At 38.1% G+C, this 21,994-nt stretch overlaps 1 protein-coding gene across 2 annotated transcripts in view; it reads left to right on the top strand.

The window, feature by feature from the left end:
* The first annotated feature begins 957 nt into the window (after window positions 1-957).
* The window catches only part of LOC108429878 (galaxin-like), a 28,896-nt gene continuing 7,859 nt past the window's right edge, over window positions 958-21,994 (top strand). The window contains exons 1-10 of one of the 2 annotated variants that reach the window (XM_017701939.2): window positions 958-1,022; window positions 1,104-1,148; window positions 8,061-8,067; window positions 9,478-9,608; window positions 12,638-12,772; window positions 13,970-14,167; window positions 14,361-14,409; window positions 18,194-18,264; window positions 20,451-20,557; window positions 20,729-20,952. In XM_017701939.2, the coding sequence (XP_017557428.1) occupies window positions 998-1,022; window positions 1,104-1,148; window positions 8,061-8,067; window positions 9,478-9,608; window positions 12,638-12,772; window positions 13,970-14,167; window positions 14,361-14,409; window positions 18,194-18,264; window positions 20,451-20,557; window positions 20,729-20,952 (992 nt within the window). In that variant the 5' untranslated portion in view covers window positions 958-997. Of the gene's footprint in view, window positions 1,023-1,103; window positions 1,149-8,057; window positions 8,068-9,477; window positions 9,609-12,637; window positions 12,773-13,969; window positions 14,168-14,360; window positions 14,410-18,193; window positions 18,265-20,450; window positions 20,558-20,728; window positions 20,953-21,994 lie in introns of both variants that reach the window. The other variant, XM_017701937.2, reaches the window with a different exon arrangement.

The raw sequence follows: 21,994 nt of genomic DNA, 5'->3' as shown, positions 1-21,994 counted from the left end.
CACCTAGGAACTAATCACAGTCCAATTGTAAGAGGGGGTCATAGAGTTTCTGTCTGTCAGACTGGCAAGTAACTGGCAGTGAACCTCCAAAAGCTCAGAGCATTCCTCATTGGTAACAACAGTTCCAAGAAAAATGTCACCAGATCTCATGCCGTGGGAATTTTTATTTTTTTTGTGGGGGTGCGTTAAGGATTCTGTTTATGTACCACTCCCAACAAAACTGGATGATCTCTGAAATCTCACTGAAAGAGCCAGGAGTGCAGCAACACCCGATGTGATAAAGCCAGTATGGGATGAATTTGACTATGGCGTTGATGTTGTCCGTACAGCTGGAGGAGGTTCATACTGAGCACTTGTTCAATTACATGATAACCTTTATGCTTATTTAAACCATATACAGTTTACTACATTGTTCTGTAATGATTCACAAATAATTTTGAAATCGGATTTGCTGCATCAGTTATGGCTTTATCATCTCATTACAAACCTGACTCATGAGTTGCCTGAATTCCTGTAAGTCTGTTTGCTCTTCAGAAAATCACAGTTGTGTGAAATTAGATTTGCATAAAGGCCTTGCTGTGATGGTCCCATCTGCCTCCAGCTTCCAGAGGAAGAAAAAGAAAAGAACAGCAGTAGTCTATTCAGTAGTCTATTCAGTAGTCTATTCAGTAGTCTATTCAGTAGTCTATTCAGTAGTAGTCAGTCTATTCAGATCTACTAATTCTTTGTACAAATGGACAGCTTTCAGATATAAATAGACAAACAATATGGCATAATTTTCAGAGAAGATCCAAAGACAGATGTATACACACATACACACACACATACACACATCTATCTGTCTATAGCATGCTGTAATACAACCCAAGCTGCATAATATCTACATAATATTCAAGGGGCGTGTTCAGTATTTAAAAGCGGGTGTGGGAATGTTTCACTTTTGTATTAGATTTTCAGGCTCTGTTCAAGCTGCTTCCCATTCTGAAAGCAGATAAGGATGCGCTGCTGGATGTTTTATTATGGTACGCAAGCACAATGCTTTATCTATGCCATTGACTTCATATTTTAATCTTGTTTTTAATCCTGGCTTCTCCTTACAACAGCTGGTGGAATCATCCTGTGCTTTTGGACTTCTTTTTCTACACAAAGTAAGTGTGCATTTACCTTAAGATTTTAGATTTGAACTGCTTATCTGTGAGTCAGTCGATTTAATTGTTGCCATCCGTGCTTTAGTACTGGTAGGCATGAGTCAGGGAATTCAGTTGCAGCTCCCGGTTCTGTTTTTTTCCCCTTGACTATGTGTGCCTTAGCACCATTTCCTGATTTTTCCTTTAAAAGGGCATTTGATTGTCTTCGGGGCAGGTATAAATACAGTAAACCACGATTTAGGATCTGGTTCCAGACCCATTTAACAGGAAAATTCCATCAAAATTCAGTCACTGAGATAAACAAAGTAGCCATTCAGATTGCTTGATGTGAAATCATTCCGTTTCATATTTCAATACAGTGGCTGTAATGCGAGCAAGGGACCGCAATGACTACAGTGCAAATATGTGGTGAATAAGTAGAATAAGTGCCTGGTAATATTATTATACTTCAACTAGTTGCACACCAGTGATCTTTCAATATTCAGCTAAACACAACTCAGAAGTATTACCACTGATTCCCATCACTCCACGTTCTCTCACAATTGAAAAAACTGTACACTAGTATATGTTGGCTTTCGGTATATATTTACTTTCACCAGAAAGTTCTTATCTTTGCAATTTTGCCCTCTTTATTTTTACAACACTGCTTTTGAAATGCATTTTTGTTACAGATTATCTCATTTAGATGAATTTACTACATTTAAAAGGGAAATTGCATTGCTTTTTTTGCATAATTAAATGGTTAAGCTGTAAATACAGTATGCAGAATGCATTTAAAAGCTGCCTCACAAAAAGTTATTACATGAACTTGTTAAGAATATGCAGGCTGACGATATATATTGCTTTCTATCACCTCCAGCAGAAGTGAGTAAGTTTCTCAACAATGAACTGTTTTATATCACCACTCTTACTAACTTTGTTATTCGGTGTCAAACCACAAAAATATTGCAAAATTGGTGATGGTAAATTGGTCATTAATGTACAAATAGTTCAAACTGGATTAACAACTGTGGTAACAAATGTGAGACATCTGCATTTTTAATTTTAATACAATACCTAATATTAGATTTAGCATTCAGTTGTAGTTAGTGGTGTATCTTTCCCTAACCCCCTTTTCTCCCTGCCCCCAATCCCTGCAACTTAACACTTCCTTTAAGTGGGTTTAAAAAAAATCCGTTCTTAAGATAAAGAAAGAAAGCGATTCAGGGTAGTTGTGAAATGATTCACTCCAGAGAAACTTCAGTTCCAATTTCCATACAATGGTGGTAATAAGCACCAGAAGTAGCGATGACCACAATGCAAACATAGCCATTTTACATACAATAAAAAATGGCAAATGAATCTATAAAGTATATAAATAAGAGTATATAATTAGGATGATGGTAGTCAGAGTTACAGCTTGCCTACAAAATGGAATTGGGGCAGTTTTAATGATCAAATCAAATAGATTTAGTAATCAAATACTACAAAAGTAACATTTTACAGTTCACAGTTCACAGTACTTTATTAGTCCCAAAAAGGGCAATTCATTTGCAGCCTTCTCGTCCATAATCACAACTATACACACACACACACACACACACACACACACACACACACACACATTAATAGTTCCTTAAGGGAATTGTTTGGGGGGAAAAAAATTCAGATGTAGTTGATCAGTCAAGACACGTCTGGTATCCACACTTCTCTTTGTTAGTTTAAAACTGAAACTACGATGCTACTAGTCACTAGAAGTCAATAGTCACCCAAATATTTTGCATAATTACATGCCCAAAACTTCTCTCAAACCACATTTTGTGTATAGGCCCAGGCCCAGATGATCAAAAAGTCATCAAGGCATTAACTGAGATACTGATAAGCAAAATATGCTGAAAATCATTTATAGGGTTGAAATGATTTTATTCAAAATGCTGTCTCACATTGTCATGTCAGTACCGAAACACTTGCATTAGACAATGTAGATCACCACTTACTTTTAGATGGATGTGAAAACTGGATTTGACTTACTGGAATTGTACAAATGGTTTCAGATGTGTCCAACTGATAGACAGTATTTCATAACCCCTGGTTAATTTGTATCTGGAAAACATGATATTTGCTGTGTTGGCAAGGATTAAACCTCGGGCCTCTCCTCTTTTCATTGTATACTGTTTCCCACCACTCAGCCACATCAGCAGTGAACAATGAGTCAATGTCTGATAGTTATGGATGACACATCACTGTACTGTTGCACTTAAACAAAATAGGTCATGCTGATCAGCTAGTTAATGGTTTGTCTAGTACAAAAAAATGAATTAACAGCATTGTCTTTTAGAAAATAAATGATAAACAATCTGAAATTCTAATTACTAGAAATTCTACTTACTTACAGAGCAAAATTATGAATTATGTACAGAATTTGAATGTAAATTTTGAGATATGGTGTTATCACACACTGGTAGCACAACCAAAACAGGTTTTAATGGAGTAGCACATTCTTATATTTCAGTTTTGTTATGTGAATATGCTGCACAATGATGTCTAAGATAAGTACAGGACTACTTTGCAGCTTTACATTTTGTTTTCCATTTGACCTTTAGTTACTAAATATTGATTTGGATTATTTAGATTATTTGTTGTTATCTTATTATGTGCTACAATGTGTTTTATTTTCAGTTGCTTGATTATTTTGTCATTTTTAGGAAATTTTCCTTCTCTCAATGTTTTACCCACTCTGTTTGTGTTAGAATTGTCTCACTTTTTAATAAAAACAACAGGCAATGATGTGCAAATCATTAAAACCATATATTCAATTGAACATAGTGTAAAGACAACAAATCAATTGTTAAAACTGAGAAATGTCACTATTATAAAAAAAGATATTTTAAATTTTATTTTTGAATTTTGTTTAAAAAAAGCTGGGATGGGGCAAGAAAAGTTGTGTAATGCTAAAAACAGCTGATGGTTAATTGGCAGCAGGTCAGTAACATGATTGGGTATAAAAAAAAAAACATCTCAGAGCGGCTGAGTGATTTAAAGTAAAAGTGATGAGGGAAAAGATGTGAACTGCACAGACAAATAGTGCAACAATTCAAGAATAAAGTTTCTCAACTTCAAAAAGCAAAGAATTTTCACCGTTTGTGGTATATATCATTAAAAGATTCAGAGGGAAAATCTGAAAACCGTTTTGGCAGGCTGTGATCTTTGGGCCCTCAGGTGGCACTGCATTAAAAACAGATATGATTCTGTAGTGGAAATCACTGCATGGGCTTCTGAGAAATACTGTCTGTGAACAGTTTGTTGCTGCATCCACAAATGCAAGTTAAAACTCTAAAATACAAAGAAGAAACCAGATATAAACAGGATCCAGAAATGCTGCCAACTTCTCTGGGCCTGAGCTCATTTAAAATGGACTGAGGGGAAGTGGAAAAGTGTCGTGTGGTCCAACAAATCAAAATCTGCAAGTCTTTTTGGGAATTATGGATGCCTTGTCCTTTGGGCTAAAGACCATCCAGCTTGTTATCAGCACGTATTTCAAAATCCAGTATTCATGATGGTATAGGGGTACATTAGTGCTCATGACGTGTGATGTGCACATCTATGAAGGCACCGTTAATGCCGAATGACATACAGGTGTTGGCAACATATGCTGCCATCCAGACGGCATCTTTATCAGGGAAGGCCTTGATTGTTTCAAGACAATGTCAAACCACATTCTGCATGTATTACAGCAGCAGTGCTCTATAGTAAGAGTCCGGGTGCTAAACTGACCTGCCTGCAGTCCAGACCTATCACCACTAAAAACATTCAGCACATTATAAAACAAACTATACAACAAAAGCCCCTGAAATCCTATTTCAAGACAATGTCAAACCACATTCTGCATGTATTACAGCAGCAGTGCTCTATAGTAAGAGTCCGGGTGCTAAACTGACCTGCCTTGTTGAGAACTCTAGCTCAAAGGTGTGTACAATAAAAGTAGTTATGACTTTATCTGTTGCAACAACCTTTGACCGGAGTAAAGAAGACAGACTCGTTATTCTGGGTTACAGAGAATTAACTTCTCATGTGGAGCGCTAAAAGGACCTCATTATAAAAACAAAACATGAATAGACAAGCCTGCCATCCAACAAATAATTCTCTTAGTTCCTACATATTCATGGGTCACCCATCATTCGTATTCTCACAAATCGCTCACATCTATCTGCTTCTAAACACCTTTTTATCTTTAGTTGCATGAGCGCAAGGAGAAAAATGATACTAAACAATAATATCTTAGCTATGGAGCCCTGCTGGTGATATGCTGTATAAAAAATAGTGTATTAGGCCACAGTGTATTAACACATGGGAACGAGATCCTAATGCGTATCCACAACTTAGTAAAGCATGGGAACAAGAGATCATGCCTTATTAAGCTGTGGGCTAGGCATTGTTATCTCATTCCCATGCCTTATTGAGTTGTGGCCACAACTCATCCTATTCCCCCACCTTATTAAGTTGTGGCCACACAGTAGGATCTTGTCCCTCTGCCTTATTAAGTCTTTGCTTGGAGTAGGATCTCGTCCCCATGCCTTACTAAGTCATACCCACAACTTAATTATCTAATTCCCATGCCTTATTTACACACGGTCACGCAGTAGTATCTTGTCCCTCTGCCTTACTAAGTCGTGGCCACAACTTAATTATTGCGTTCCCATGCCTTATTAAGTCCTGGCCACACAGTAGGATCTCATTGCCATGTCTTGCTAACTAAATTATCTCATTCCCTTACCTTACTAAGTCATGGCAACACTTTATTTTAATTTATATAGGATGTCACCAGCAGGGCTCCTTTGCATGTTCTCCCTTCTTCTTATCAGCCTGACCAATCATCAGGGTGGACACCCATCATCACCTCTGCACAACTCCATGTAGCCTCCTTTCTTCTGGTCACTTTATTAGTTCACCTTTTGGCTTTTAGACTGGTTGTAAAATAATCACTTATGAGTAATTTTAGCTAATTTTTTTCTGGCAACCCATGTTAACATGAGCGAGGTAGTTCAAACGTCTGGCAGCATTTGAGCTGATTTCAGATGTTTTCTGCAGCAATGCGAGGCTGATCAGGAGCAGCATGCACCCACACACACACAGTCAGTCTCTTTCTTACACAGGTTAAAGGAAAGTTCCACCAGTTTTTCACAATTTCTGAAGAATTCAGACCTTGAGATGTCATTAAGAGTGGTTCAAAATGGTTCAATGTAGAGACTCAGATTTCTTTACAGTGGTAGTGACAGGAACCAGGGGTTGTATTGTTTAGCACACAAATATATACATTTTATTTACTAACCAAAAACCAAAATTGAACCTAGACAAGTCTTATTTATTTTTATATGTAATGTTAACATAAAAAATAGGTTTTCTTTGGTGGTTATTTTGCCTTATAACCCCAGTATGTACCTTTCAATCATAAACAGATTAAAAATACATTTTAAGCCCAAGCTTTATCATTACATTATCATTAAACAGTCTGTCAGGCATCAGGCACCATTTATTTTACCATTTAACTTAAACATTTTCTGTGAGGGAGTTATTGCCTCCACATTTCTAACTCTAAACAGAACATTTCACACCAAACTACTCAGAGTAACTACTTACATTTCAAACTTTCAATTGTGTAGAAAGTTTTTGAAAAATCAGTGGAGTTCCTTTGTAAGTAGGTACACTCGTACAACGTTTATTATTTTTTTAAAAGAATAACCTAACTTCTTTTTTCCTGAAATCTAAAGTTGGGACACTGTGTAAAATGTAAATAAAAACAAAAAGCAATGATGTCCAAATCATTCAAACCCTATATTTCATTGAAAGTAGCACAAAAACAATATATAAAATGTTGAAACTGAGAATTTTTTTTTTTTTTTTTTAATATTTGCCCATTTTAAATTTGATGTCCACAACATGTTCTAAAAAGTTGGGATGGGAGCAACAAAAGGCTAGTAAAGTTGTGTAATACTAAAAGAAACACCTGGTGGTTGATTGACAACAGGTCAGTAACATGATTGAGTATAAAAGTGCATCTCAGAGAGTCTTTCAGAAGTAAAGATGAGGAGGAATTCACTACTCTGTGAAAGACTGCATGATCAAATTCAAGAGTAAAGTTTCTTAACGTAAAATAGCAAAGAACGGTTCCTTTTCGTCATCTATGATACATAATATCATTAAAGGATTCAGATAATCTGTATGTTAAGGAAAAGGCCAAAACCCAGTATTTGCTGGCCGTAATCTTTGGGCCCTCAGGCGGCACTACATTAAAAACAGACATGATTCTGTAGTGAAAATAACTGCATGGACTCAGAAACACTTTGGAAAACCACTTTCTGTGAAAATGGTTTATCACTGCATCCAGAAATGCAAGTTAAACTGTAAAACGCAATGAAGAAACCAAATATAATAAGTATCCAGAAATGCTGCCACCTTCTCTGGGCCTGAGCTCATTTAAAATGGACTGAGGGGAAGTGTCTTGTGGTCTGATGAATCAACATTTGAAATTCTTTTTCTCCTGATGGAGTCCTTTGTTGTGTTGACTGTGTGTTTCGGGTTACTGTCTTGCTGCATGATGATGTTCCTCTAATTATATTAGATGCATCATCAATAAACATTAGTGAGCCCACTCCAGAAGCAGCCATGCAGGCCCAAGCCATGGCACTACCTCCACCATGCTTGACTGATGACCTTTTATGTTTTGAGTAAACAGAAGGTGCCCTGGTCTGTGTTTAACACATTTAGATGTAAATAACACAAAATGAATATTTTAATCTTTAACCCAAATGTCTGTGATGTATAGAAAAAAATGGCCTTGCTGCTCAAATATTTTCAGATTTGACTGCTTTCCACCATTTCCACTGAACAGTAATCATTTCTTTTTCTTTTTGGTCATTCACTGCTGCAAAGAAGAATCCAGGTAAATTGACTTTTCTAGTTCTTCAAATGTAACTACAGACACTCTGTGAAGCACAATATTATATCAATATTATATATTTGATGGAGTAAATACAACTAATGTGTTGAATGATGCACATAATTTGGGCACTGCTGGTCAAATTATTACCCATGATATAATACATTTTTTTACGTGAAACGTTAATACAACATCTGCATGGAAGAGGCTTAAATGGACACATTTCTGCAAAATTTAATGTACAGTTATTATTCATTTGCTGAATTTATCATGTTATAAAAAAACTAAACATAGAACGTGGCCCATGCATGAGTTTAGGCATTCCTTCAGTCAGTATTTAGTAAGAGCCCCCTTGACAGAAACCATAGCCTCCAAACTTTTCTTGTTGCCAGCTAATAGTCTTTCTCATTCTCATTTAGAATGTTTTTTCCTTATTTGCCTATTTCAGAAATATTCATAGACGATCTTACATGCGCATCATGTTTAAGATCAGATTTTCAAAAATATTCTAGTCAGGGGACAGTGAGAGCCATTCCAAAAATACCTTAACCCTTTGTTTCTACGGGGATGATTTTGAGGTGTGTTTAGGGTCATTATCTTGGTGTAATGTCCATATTTTCTTAAGTTTCATCCCCAACTTTCAGGATTTGCTGATATTTAGTGGAATACTTTTTTCTATCCACATGTTCTATCCCTTTGCCCTGGCTGCCACACTGGCCCAAAGCATAACAGATGCACCCTCACGCCTAGCAGTTTAGTTTTTTTAACAGAGATTTTTCTTGGTCTTTCACATCTTGTCTTGACCTGAAGAGTTTTCCTTAATTGTCCATTTAAGGATGTCCACTTAAATGTCCTCCTTAGTGTCCACATCTCTTGTTTTAAGAGTAATCTTTAGTTTTAGATCTTCAGTCAGCTGCTTAGATTAGCCAATGGCTCTTGAGCAAAAGCACAACACCTTTAGAAGTTTGAAGGGTCACATAATTTACTACACTCTGGAATTGACTGCACCTGACTTGGATTAAGGTCTAATGAGTCATACAAGACCTGAGATCTTGTAAACAAAAACAGCACTAGTATATGAAATTTAGCAAATAAATGGTAATCAAGCATTCAAATTTGTTTGAATGTGACACATTTAGGCTTGTTCCATGCAGATGGTGTATTAACCATCTGTTCCTAAAGCCTTTGCATGGTTATTTCTTGCCTCCTTATCTTAGAAACGAGACTTCCAGGCATGATGCACATTTTAGAACAGACATCACTCTAGGTCATTTTACCAGGGGTGCCCAAACATTTGCATACAATTGTGTGTTTTATGATTATGTTCCTACTAAAAAGTGAGGAGCATGATTCATCATACTTAAAAAAAATGTTTTCATGAGGATAATCAACAGCTCTTCTTTGTTCTCTCAGCCACTGGTGTGCTGGATTTTCAATCGATCTGAACAAATACACATGCTGCAGTGGAACTATACATAAGACGCCTCACCTGAGCTGCTGTGGAAAATCTGCCTACAATATCTTGGAGAGTTCTTGCTGCCTGAGTAAGGCAACATTCACATCATCATCTTGATCAACTCTGCTTGATCAACAGTCTGCTGCCAACATATCTAGACATGTTTGTTTTGCTTCTAAAAATCTTGCAAAATGTATTTTCATTGCAAGTTTTGACTAGCTACTTATTACTACTTGATAAAAGGTGCCACAAAAACAACAAAACAATTGTTAGGAACAGGACGAAGCATCTTCTGCCTACATTCTAGGGGCAGCTTAAATGTAGATGTGTGTTAAAGCAGATGTCACCTAAGCTGTGCTGGGCTCTGGCTCTCCATGAGTCATGAACCTCTGAACTTATGTCACACCTTCATCCATTTAAATTTAGAATTGATAGCCTACAGGGATCTTTAAGGCAAGACCAAACAATGACAGGGAAGAATATCACCCTACTCATGCTTTCAGTGACAGGTCTCATGTCTAGATTCAAGGCCAATTATGACCAAAAAAATCAGTCACAAAGGTTCTAACTAGAACGCTGGAAGGGCTGGGCATCCTATAGACTGGACTGGACTGAGAATCTCTTCAGAAGTCAGTGGGTCACTCCTCCTGTCTGAGGAAAGGAATCTGCAAATGTCATTTAAGCTGAACTCCATATTTTGAAGTTTCCATGGTTGCTTCTAGTCTTCATAACTCAGGAATGAGTTAACCTATAGGCCTGACACATATAGCACAACAATCAACAGAACTTACCCAAAGCATCAGCAAGTAATCCAAAGAAAAACAAAAACAAACAAACAAAAAAAACCCATCCAGAACATACTCCAGATTTTTCATCTGTTTTTAGGCACCATGACTCCAGAATAGGTTTTCTTCAGCTTTATTTGAGCAGGATTAGTTTTAGGGTGGTGGGAGAAGGTAATTTTACCACAGAATGTCTGTAATGTTTATGAAGCCCCACTGTGTAACTAATCTAGGAATAAATGACAGTTATGGGAGCGGCTTCTTGATTTATTATCTTCCTTCAGTCAAGATATGAATAGAAAACATGTCAAAACATTTACTTTGGCTGTTACCCCATTCACCCTAGAACATCAGTCCCGCTATCTTAACCCTTAGGGAGTTGTTTTGGTATGTTTTGGCTCAATTATATTTGCACTTAAGTATTTATATGCGACAGTCACACATACCATATGTTGGTATTTTCAGGAGACCCTGGGCTACTCAGATACGCCATTGTTTGACATATAATTTGATTTGATAAACAAGTGCAACTGTAATTATCTTTTCAGAAATCGTTAGTCTGGAGTGTCTGTGAGCTGAAAGTGCAATCATTTTGATAGTGATTCATTCTATTAGTAATTATGAGTCAAAATAAAGAATTAACATAAGACAGACACGTTTTTTCATTGATTTCCTGTCCTCTTGGATTCAGACACAGTGCTAAAACTTCAACACACTTCAAAACGGGCTTTATTTTTAGTGACATATTGAGTTGCATAGTTAATATCAGATATTTTTATTACTCAAAATCAATGTAAATTGAAAGTGATTTATTTAGAATAAGAGGACTGAAGCAGACAGGTAGTATAACGGTAGTGAGTGGGGTTTGGCTGATTTTGGAGCTGGGTTGCTGGCTGATAGACGGTCACAGGTGGATGAACTCACCCTGGATGGTGAGGCAGAGTCTGATGAGTGAATCGTGTCACTGTTTTAACCCTATTTTGGAATATGAAGGCCAAAGAGCAGAGCAACGAGATCAGGATTTTACGAGCTGAATTACTCCCTCTGTGCTGACGTCACGTCTCGATGACGTCATGCTTGCTAGTTAGGGGCGGGTCTGTTGAACGTCCTGATATGTGGATCATGTCTCCAGGTTAAGTGAATGGCTGCGTCTTAAGCGCTGTCATTAACTTGGGAAGTCACAATCAACAATCAACGTCACAGCATGAAATCGAACATAAAACCCAACATTTTTCATTTCCCGGAGGGGGCGGAGGTAAAAAAATTTGAGATAACTTTTTTTTTCATTCGTGGCCACGATTTATTAAATCGCTCTCTCGTTTTCTTTTAAACGTTTTCTTTATTCGTGGGCACGTTTTTGTTTATTCGTGGTCACGATTTTCTAATTCGTTCTCGTTTTCTTTTAATTGTTGTCATGTTCCGTTTTAACGTAACACACGTTGTTTACTTTTTTATTTGTGCGCAACATCAATGTAGTAGATACTGGCCGTGTTATTGGTCCTGTGCAGGAGTAACTAACAGCTCCCTCAGACGGGTTTGGACGTGTTACATGGCTGATGTAATGGACAGAGATGCTCATCAGGTCTGGTTCATTTGGGGCGCTATGAGGAAACTGCCCCTCTTCACTGCAAACGGCCCTCAGATTCATCAGAGAAGCTACAGCTTGGTGGTGAAATGAAGGGAGACGATAAACTACAACCATCTTCACTAAACTGCACTCGCTAATGATCATATTTAACATACAGACGCAGCCTGACCGCTTTCTGCTCCCCCGAGAAGCTGTGGTGTTAGAGATCATCACAAAATTATAGGAAGAAATGATCAGCGTCGACGTTTAAAGGACCTCAAATTAAACACATATAGAGAAACGTTCGTGTGGGACGAGGTCACATGGCGAGAGAGTGTAATAGATCGGTGGATTAGATGTAGATATGTCAATGTGAAGATGTTGAAACGCTGATTATTCCTTCTTGTAATTGTGTGATGGTCCCTAACACCGCCGCTTGACTGGGAGCAGAACCACTGTGGACCGTTTGCTGTGAAGAGGAGGTGCAGTTTCCCCATACCCCCCCCCCCCCCACCCCCCACCCCAAATCAAAACCAGACCCCCAGCGTCGCTGTTCATCTCATCAGTCTAGCTTCCCAAATAATGAACTTCCAGAACCCCCGACTGAAACTATACATTAAAATTAGGCAATGCAATGTGTTAAATGATGTATATCTGTGCATCAGAGGACAGTGGGCAGCCCACCAGTTTTATTTATAGCCTGATTTGCTTGTTTTGAGGAGATACTGAAATGTCTATTTGATGTTTCCTTCTGACTTTTTGTTTTAGATGAGTTAACTCTGGGTTTGAGCCAGACTGTCTCAAATTGTTGCGGATCAAAGGCCTACAACCCACTAAATCAGATTTGCTGTGGAGGAAACGTCTTACTCAGAAAGAGTGCTCAAAACAAATGCTGTGGATCAGGTAGGCCTACTGTTATCACCAACCATAATACTATTAATACTACATAATACTACTTTCCATAATACTAAACAGCGATCAGCCATAACATGAAAACTACCTCCTAGTTTCTATGCTCATTGTCCATTTTATCAGCTCCACTTACTATATAGGTGCACTTTGTAGTTCTACAGTTACAGACTGTAGTCCATCTGTTTCTCTGATACTTTGTTAGCCCCCTTTTACCCTGTTCTTCAGTGGTCAAACTGTGCAGCAGCAGATGAGTCTCTGACTTTACATCTACAAGGCGGACCATCAAGTTAGGAGTGTCTAATAGAGTGGACAGTGAGTAGATACAGTGTTTAAAAACTCCAGCAGCACTGTCATGTTTGATCCGCTCGCACCAGTGCAACACAATCTAACACACCACCACCACGTCAGTGTTACACCGAGCCCTGCCTCCTGGACGCCTCCTCCGGTCCCATAATGAGGCTATTTCAGTTTGCCTCACGTTCGACCCGGGCAGACGAGCTGCGGAGCAGGGTCGGTAATGAGGAGGCGAGGTTCAGGGCTCGGGACTTGCGCGTAAAATGTTTCTTTGGGGACTACTTTGACTACAATGCCCTGAATATGCCTTTCTGAGTATAAGTTAAATAAGTTATTATAAAACAATATCTCAGGCATCAGGTGCTGTACACATTTCATACAGTCACTTTCTATTAGGGAGCTTTTAGAGGGATTGAAGTCAGACGTCTGGTTCCTATCACCACTAGTGTGAACAACTGTAACTGTAAGTCTAGCAGAAGGATTTTGCGTGAAACCACTCTGAATGGCTCTGATTTATACTCGCACATCTTTTTGATTTCTTTACCATCCTCAATTGTACATAGTGCAACAACAGCATCACTTACCATGGTTACCTTCTGCACTTTATATGGAAATAATATTGTATTTTGTACCTCTGGTTCGATGCTAATGGCATTTCATTGGCTCTGTACTTGAACTCTGCACAGTGACAATAAATCTAATCTAATCTAATCTTATCTAATCTAATCTAATCTAATCTAATCTAATCTAATCTAATCTAATCTAATCTAATCTAATCTAATCTATATCTTAACCATTTAATCAAGCAGAAATTTGAAAAAAACTGGTGGAATTCCTCTTTAACGTGTAAAGGCCCTCTCTGGATGGCTTCCATATTCTTGGTTTCTTTGACAGAGTTGTACGAGGAGAGGACTCATCTATGTTGTGGTCCTCATCCCAAGAAGGTCCTTTTGTCTAAGAAAACCAGCCATGACTTGTGCTGCGGCACAGAGTTATACAACCCAATCAAGCAATGCTGTTGCTATGATCTCCAAGTGATCTCAGTGGATTCCATTACCAGCAAGTGCTGCTTGAATCAAGCTCTGCTTACAGGTACAGTTATTAGATCTCACTGTTATTACTGACTGAAGTCTTCTAGTTAATAAAGAGCAAATATTATTTGGTTGTTTTTTATTTAACCTAGTTGCCTCAGCCTTGACTTGAACTTGAAGGAGCTTTAACTGGACAGAGAAAAAGTCTCGGGGATGCAAGCCTAAGTTTACTCTGTGTTTTCCTCCACCTGTAGGTCCTACAAGCCCTCATCTGGAGAATCAGACAGCATATTTTGATGAACAGTGAGTCAGTCGCCATTACAGATTATATTGTTAGCTATATCAGTTTAAACCTGCACTGCAACCAAATCTACATAAGCATGACTGTACAGACAGACGCATATATAGTTCTAAAGAAAAAAAAGGGGGTTGAACTCATACACTGTAATTTTGGGCAGGGGAGGAGCTTTCAGAATGGGGTGGCCAGGTAAGACCTAGAGAAAAACAAGAAATAAACAAATAAAACTGCATTACTGTATTAAAACGACATGAAACTGATGCCTTGTTTTTTTTTCTCTGTACAAGCAAATCTGTCAATCATTTCCACATGAATATTACATCAATACAACTATTGTTGAAAGTAAACTGAAAGACAAAACTGTGGCGATGTGACATATTTTTATCATTCGTGAGGAATTTACATATTTGAATCAAGTAAATTTAACATATCCCTTGTTTTCAGTGCACAATATTAACTTTAAGGAATACATTTCATATAAATGATACATAGAAATGATAGATTTAGGTTACGTTCACTACATGTTATATATGAGTCTACAGATTTGAAAGCTAGCAAGACAGCACTGTTTAAGGTAACCTACAACATGTGCGTGTATTCATGTCATCATGTTTTTGATGGTTAATGCATTCTAGCATAGCCTACTCAATAATGTAGCTCACAGAGCAGCACTGCTGAAGTACCCAGTGCACATTCCCTCAGTTCGCTGAGTAAATTAGCCTCACAGCAAGAAATGCTAAGCATTAAACGTAATGTCATCCGACTCTCAGTGGTAACTACCTTGATAGATTTTCATCATAATGAATTAATTTGCACAGTGTATTACAGCACTGTTCATATTTGCACCAACAGGTAATGTACAAGCTTACTCTGCATGCTTATACTTTGCATATGCTGCTCTCGCAGGACTTACTACCTCACTGTCTGCTCTCCACTCACTCTGTATATATGTATATTGTATTTATAATTATTTATGCATATCGCTGCTGTTGGAACAAAGCCTCGTATTCCCAAAATGGTAAGGGAAATAGCTACTTTACCTTTAATGTACGTCAATGGAACCAGAGTTCTTTCCAAGTAATTTTGAGCCATTTCTTTTTGTCCATTCATCATGAAATTTGCACTCAATGTAAAAGGCAACAGGCATTTTCAAATTATGTCAAAAACTGGAAAACACCAAAAATGGAGATACAAGGTTTTGTTCTGATAGCAGCGATATATATATATATATATATATATATATATATATATATATATATATATATATATATATAAAACATATATATAATATATATGTTTTATATATATATAAAAATATATATAAAACACTATATTGTCTGCCTGCACTTTATATATAAATAATATTGTATTATGCACTTCTTGTTAGATGCTAACTGCATTTCATTGGCTCTGTACTTGTACTCTGCACAGTGATAATAAGGTTGAATCTAATCTAATCTAATCTGATCTAATCCTTTATTAATGATGGCTGACTGTCTTATTTCCTTAATTGGGCTGGGGGCTGGTTGTTGAAAAAACATACATAGTGCAAGTATATCATCCATAGTAGCCCAAGGTAAAGCTCAGCTGCTCACATGCTGCATGTTGACTTGATAGCTTTAAAATGATGTCAGCATTTTCAGCAGACTATGCTGGACAGGTCGTGGAAGACCCAAGGGTAAAACAATAAACTACAACCCCAATTCCAATGAAATTGGGACGTTGTGTAAAACATAAATAAAAACAGAATACATTGATTTGCAAATCCTTTTCAACCTATATTCAATCGAATACTCTACAAAGACAAGATATTTAATGTTCAAACGGATAAACTTTATTGTTTTTTTGCAAATATTCACTCATTTTGAATTTGATGCCTGCAACACGTTCCAAAGAAGTTGGGACAAGGGCAAAAAAAACTGGGAAAGTTGAGGAATGCTCAAAAAACACCTGTTTGGAACATTCCTCAGGTGAACAGGTTAATTGGAAACAGGTGAGTGTCATGATTGGGTATAAAGGGAGCATCCCTGAAAGGCTCAGTCGTTCACAAGCAAGGATGCGGCGAGGTTCACCACTCTGTGAACAACTGCGTGAGCAAATAGTCCAACTGTTTAAGAACAATGTTTCTCAACGTGCAATTGCAAGGAATTTAGGGATTTCATCGTCTACAGTCCATAATATCATCAAAAGATTCAGGGAATCTGGAGAAATCTCTGCAAGTAAGCAGCAACCATTGAACCAGAGTTCTTTCCAAGTCATTTTGAGCCATTTCTTTTTGTCCATTCATCATGAAATTTGCACTCAATGTAAAAGGCAACAGGCATTTTCAAATTATGTCAAAAACTGAAAAACACCAAAAATGGAGATACAAGGTTTTGTTCTGACAGCAGCAATATATATTTTATATATTATATATTATATATTTAACACTATATTGGCTTCGTGTTAAAAGGGTGTGGGTACTAGACTGGCCTGCCTGCAGTCCAGACCTGTCTCCCATTGAAAATGTGTGGCGCATTATGAAGCGCAAAATACGACTGTGGAGACCCTGGACTGTTGAGCAACTGAAGTTGTACATCAAGCAAGAATGGGAAAGAATTCCACCTACAAAGCTTCAACAATTAGTGTCCTCAGTTCCCAAATGCTTACTGAGTGTTGTTAAAAGGAAAGGGGATGTAACACAGTGGTAAACACGCCCCTGTCCCAACTTCTTTGGAACGTGTTGATGGGCATCTTCAAAATGAGTGAATATTTGCAAAAAACAAAGTTTATCCGTTTGAACATTAAATATCTTGTCTTTGTAGTGTATTCAATTGAATATAGGTTGAAAATCATCGTATTCTGTTTTTATTCATGTTTTACACAACATCCCATCTTCATTGGAATTGGGGTTGAAACAAAAGCGATAGTAAAGTGAAAACCTGCCAGCAATCATTTTTTCAACCACATTTATTTTCACCATGTTTTATGACAACAATCTAGCTGAGCATAACCTACCTGAATAGATGGCAGAAAAGAGCACGAAGTTTATGGAGAGGAAAACAGAATAAGAGAGATATGGACATGGAAAGAGAATAGCGAAAGTAAGATCTGTTGTCTGCTGATTATGACGGCATTTTAGGGTCGCTGTTAATGAAAATAGAAACAGTATACTTCGATAATAAAGTCCTAATATTTTGAGAATACAGTCATAATGTTTCAAGAATAAATTTATAATATTGAGAAAAAAAGTTACGCTATGCTGTTTCGACAATACAGTTGTATTATTTCAAGAAAAAGGTTGTAGAATCCCAACATTAAAGTGGCATTAATGCCAGGAAAGGTCACAATATTGTGGCCAAAGGCTTTGCAAAGTGAAGGGACCACCTCCTCCTGTTAAATGAGCGGCGTTGAGTTGGTGGAGTTATACTTTCATATTGATTCACCCATAAAGAAACACTCAGTCTCCCTGCCTCTCCTGCTTATCAACACCAGCCTGTTATTAGTATAAGAAACAGTTGAGCAGGAAACCAGATGGACTCGGGGGAAACTGTGTCTATGTTATTGAAGGAGAATCGAGATTCACAGATGATTGGTTGCCAAAAGTAGGAAAGGAAGCACAGGCAAAGGCTGTTACATGACTGTTACATGACTGTACTCTGATGCTTACCACTGAGCAAACCGAACACATAGCTAATGGCTATAGTAATGGGATCAACTCTTAAAGAGCTTTTCCAGACTCCATAAAAGGCTTTCTTACAGGGAGGTGTCCTGATTTTAATGACTTACACTGTGTGTTTGTATTTTTAGAAGGCTAACTGGGAAACATTCAGCAGGTCACAGTGAACCACAGAGGCAGGTCAGAAGAAAGAAAACTTCAGGTACAGCTTTGGCCTTTTCGGAACTCAAAAATGCTTTAACAGCATGAAATGTAATGTCAACCGGTGTAGTAAAGCGCTCTGTAAAACTTTCTCTTTAAATTGGTCCCACTTTTGTTTTATTTTATCCAATCTACTTCATCGTGTCATTGTCAAGCCATGTTGTCATTCTGTCGTCAGCATCATACCTTTATTAGGAACTTTGGGTCAGAGTGGTTTTAGAAAAATGAAAGTGTTTCGGAAAACTATCACTAATGCAGTAAACAATAAAGTTTGATAGGCTGTACCTCTCAACGTTTTCCTCTCAACGTCACCGGATCCTCAAAATACAATGCCGTTTTAGGGCCACTGTTTATAAAAATAAAATTAGCAGACTTTGAGAATAAAGTTGTAATATTTTGAGAATGAAGTCATAATATTTCAGGATAAAGTCATAGAATTGCAACATTAAAGTGGCATTAATGCCAGGAAAGGTCACAATATTGTGGCCAAAGGCTTTGCAAAGTGAAGGCAGCACCTCCTCGTGTTAAATGAGGGGCGTCGAGGTGGTTTAGTTATACTTTCATATTGATTCACCCATAAAGAAACACTCAGTCTCCCTGTCTCTCCTGCTCATCAGCACCAGCCTGTTATTAGTATAAGAAACGGCTGAGCAGGAAACTGTTTATCTAGAATAAAGAGCCAGACGGACTCGGAGGAAACTGTCTGTCTGTGTTGTTGAAGGAGAATCTCAGGCAGGGTCGCCTACGTGGCTATGGGAGCTACATCTCCACACCATTCAAAGAGGGCATGGAGTTTCCCAGAGAATGATGATCAAAATGATTCACAAAGAGACAGGAGTGAGTTGTGCTCCGGCGCCAGTACAGCAACCGAGACCCCAACACGTTATGGCCACTTTATCCTCCAAATATTATGACATTTTTTTGTCTAAATTTTACAACCTTTTTCTCAAGATATTATGACTTTGTTCTCAAAGTGTACTGTTCTTATTTTTATTGAGTGGCCCTAAAATGCTGTTGTATCTATACAATAAGGGCACTGAGGAGCCGAAAATACTAATACTACTGTATGCAGGTTAAGCTGCTTTGGACTGAATTGACGTCATAACACTGGCCACCTCACTAAAATAGTTCACACAATAGTACTTCTTCTACTTTGGCTGCTAAACTACCTTATAATTTAGAGGATCTAGTGACACTCGAGAGGAAACTACACAGGCAAAAATGATCAGGTATCAGGAATCAGAGTGTGTATATGTTCTGTACTGTTGATTATGTACTGATTGTAAAGCGTCTTTGAGCATGGGAAAGGCGCTATATACATAAAAGTGATGACGATGATGATGATGATGATGAGCAGGCATTTTGTTTACCACAGCATGACAGCAGCAGTTTTTAAAAAATGTCATTCACTTTTCTCAGAGGTTAGACTGCTATGCATTAATTCCCTCATAAACTCAACTGGAGGGGCAGGCACCACCGCATTGTCTCCTGCATAGTATTGATGCAATTACTTTGTATTTTTGTGCTATTTTATTCTTGTTGTTTGAGTATCTTTTATTCTTTTATTTATCACTACTTTCTTTTTATATACCTTTGCTCTTATTTTGCTGTTTACTCTGCTTCGTACTGTTGTAATAGAAGATCTATCTATCTATCTATCTATCTATCTATCTATCTATCTATCTATCTATCTATCTATCTATCTATCTGTCTGTCTGTCTGTCTGTCTGTCTGTCTGTCTGTCAACAATACTTTTGGGAACACTCTTCTCTCACTCTTTTTCTTTCTCGCTCTGTCATGCTCTTTCTCTCTCTCATTCTCTTTTTCTCTCTCTCTCTTTCTTTCTCGTTTTTTCTCTCATTCTTTCTTTTTCTTTCTCTCTGTCTTTCTTTCTTCTCTCTGTCTCTCTTTCTTTCTCTCACATTTTCTTTCTTTCTTTCTCTTTCTGTCTCTCTTTCTTTGTCTCTGTCTCTCTTTCTCTTTCTTTCTCTTCTTTCTCTCTCCCTGTCTCTCTTTTTCTTTCTCTTTCTCTCTGTCTCTCTCTCTCTCATTCTCTCTTCTTTCTCTCTCCCTGTCTCTCCTTTTCTTTTTCTTTCTCTCTCTCTCTCTCTCTCTCTCTCTTTTGGGAACACTCTTCCCTTCTGCATCTCTCTCCCACTTACTTCTTCTATCTGTACTTTACTACAGGCTTAGCTCCCTTTGACAGTCAGTACTGTGGACAGCAATTGTATGATCCTCACACTTCAACCTGTTGTTCAGGGAAGCTGTTTCCAAACAATGCCGGCCTAACGCAAGTAAGTTTCACTATGTTTCTGTTTTTGATGAACTGCAGTGTGTAGTATAACCTGACCTGGAGATCTTTAAAAACAAGACACTCGTTTTCCCCCCCAGTCATTTTTCAGATGTTCCATGTTTTTCTTGCTTGTTTTCTGCTGTTGGTTGACTAAGGTGCGTCTGCTTTGCAGTGCTGTGGTGAGAAATCATATGAACTGTCAGAAGAGGGAGTGCTGTGTTGTGATGGACAGCTGTATCATGACCAGCCTGCAGACTCCACGTGTGCTGGGAACGTACCATATTCTCCACACAATTACACCATCTGCCAGAAAGCAGCACACCTGCCGGCAGGCCAGCAATGCTGCGGAATGAAAACCTTTGACCCCAATGTGGAGATCTGCTGCAATGGGCACAGGTACAGGACATCATCTGACCTCATGTAAAAAAAACCTTCTTCAAACCTTCTGCTGTTTTCTCTCTTTCTTTCCTCCTCAGCATCTCAAAGTAGGGAAGTAGGTGGGGAGTCATATTGGAAGCCAGGAGGGCATCCAAGTGTGGGGTGGGGTGGGTGGCATTGTTTGGGTCGTTCGACCTACCCCCCAAAAAAACAGAGACCCAAAGCAAATCCAAAATAAATGTCATCACCACTTACTTCTGTGGTCAAAATAGCCTGAGGGATTAATATCCTAATAACCTAAGTAATATTGTCAAAGCACCAAAAGGTGAATGCATTCAGAGTCATTGCTTTCACTTTCACGTGTGTTTCCTGGCCGGAAGCAGCGATGAGTGAGTTCAAGCACACACCAGCAGTAGGGGCCCTTGTGCAGGTTTAGTTAATTTGGCCTAAAAATGCCTTAAGCTGTTTGGGTCTTATTCATAGGCAGAGTGAACAGAACTGAAATGATGTCAGTTCATCAAAAGGCCTTCAGTTATCATGAACAATTTGCAGAGGTCTTCATACACATTATAAATTTCCACTCATATGTACTGAGCCACACTGGTTTGTAGAACATCCAAGAGGTTGTCAACATAGATGTCAGAACTACATGCCTAATTGCAGCATTTCTCACACAGTAGCAGTTGCACAGAGGACTGCTTCTATATTTAACCCATTGATTTGATGTAGGCCATAGTGAGGCCCAATGTACTAATAAGGGGCCCTTTAGGTGTAGAGCGGCTCAGTGAAAGTGGGTCAGAATTTGTCAAAAGGCCTCAATATGACATCAGTATTGATCAAGGACTAAAACCATAGACGTTCACCAGGTGTTGGTCAGAACGACCTTTTGACCTTTGTATAATAAACCGTTGTATAGTTACATTTTTGAACAAAAAAGCCAAAATACCAGACAAGCAGTACAACTTTTGACATAAAATGCAATTAGGAAGTTGTTCAAGTGAGTGAACTGAGTTGTATGGCACCAATTGTTTATTGATCAACCTTATAATAACATTGTAAT

Source organism: Pygocentrus nattereri, chromosome 7 (assembly GCF_015220715.1).
Source record: "Pygocentrus nattereri isolate fPygNat1 chromosome 7, fPygNat1.pri, whole genome shotgun sequence".
Classification (NCBI taxonomy): domain Eukaryota; kingdom Metazoa; phylum Chordata; class Actinopteri; order Characiformes; family Serrasalmidae; genus Pygocentrus; species Pygocentrus nattereri.
The sequence above is the reverse complement of the archived record's forward strand: the minus strand, read 5'-3'. Positions and strand labels throughout refer to the sequence as shown.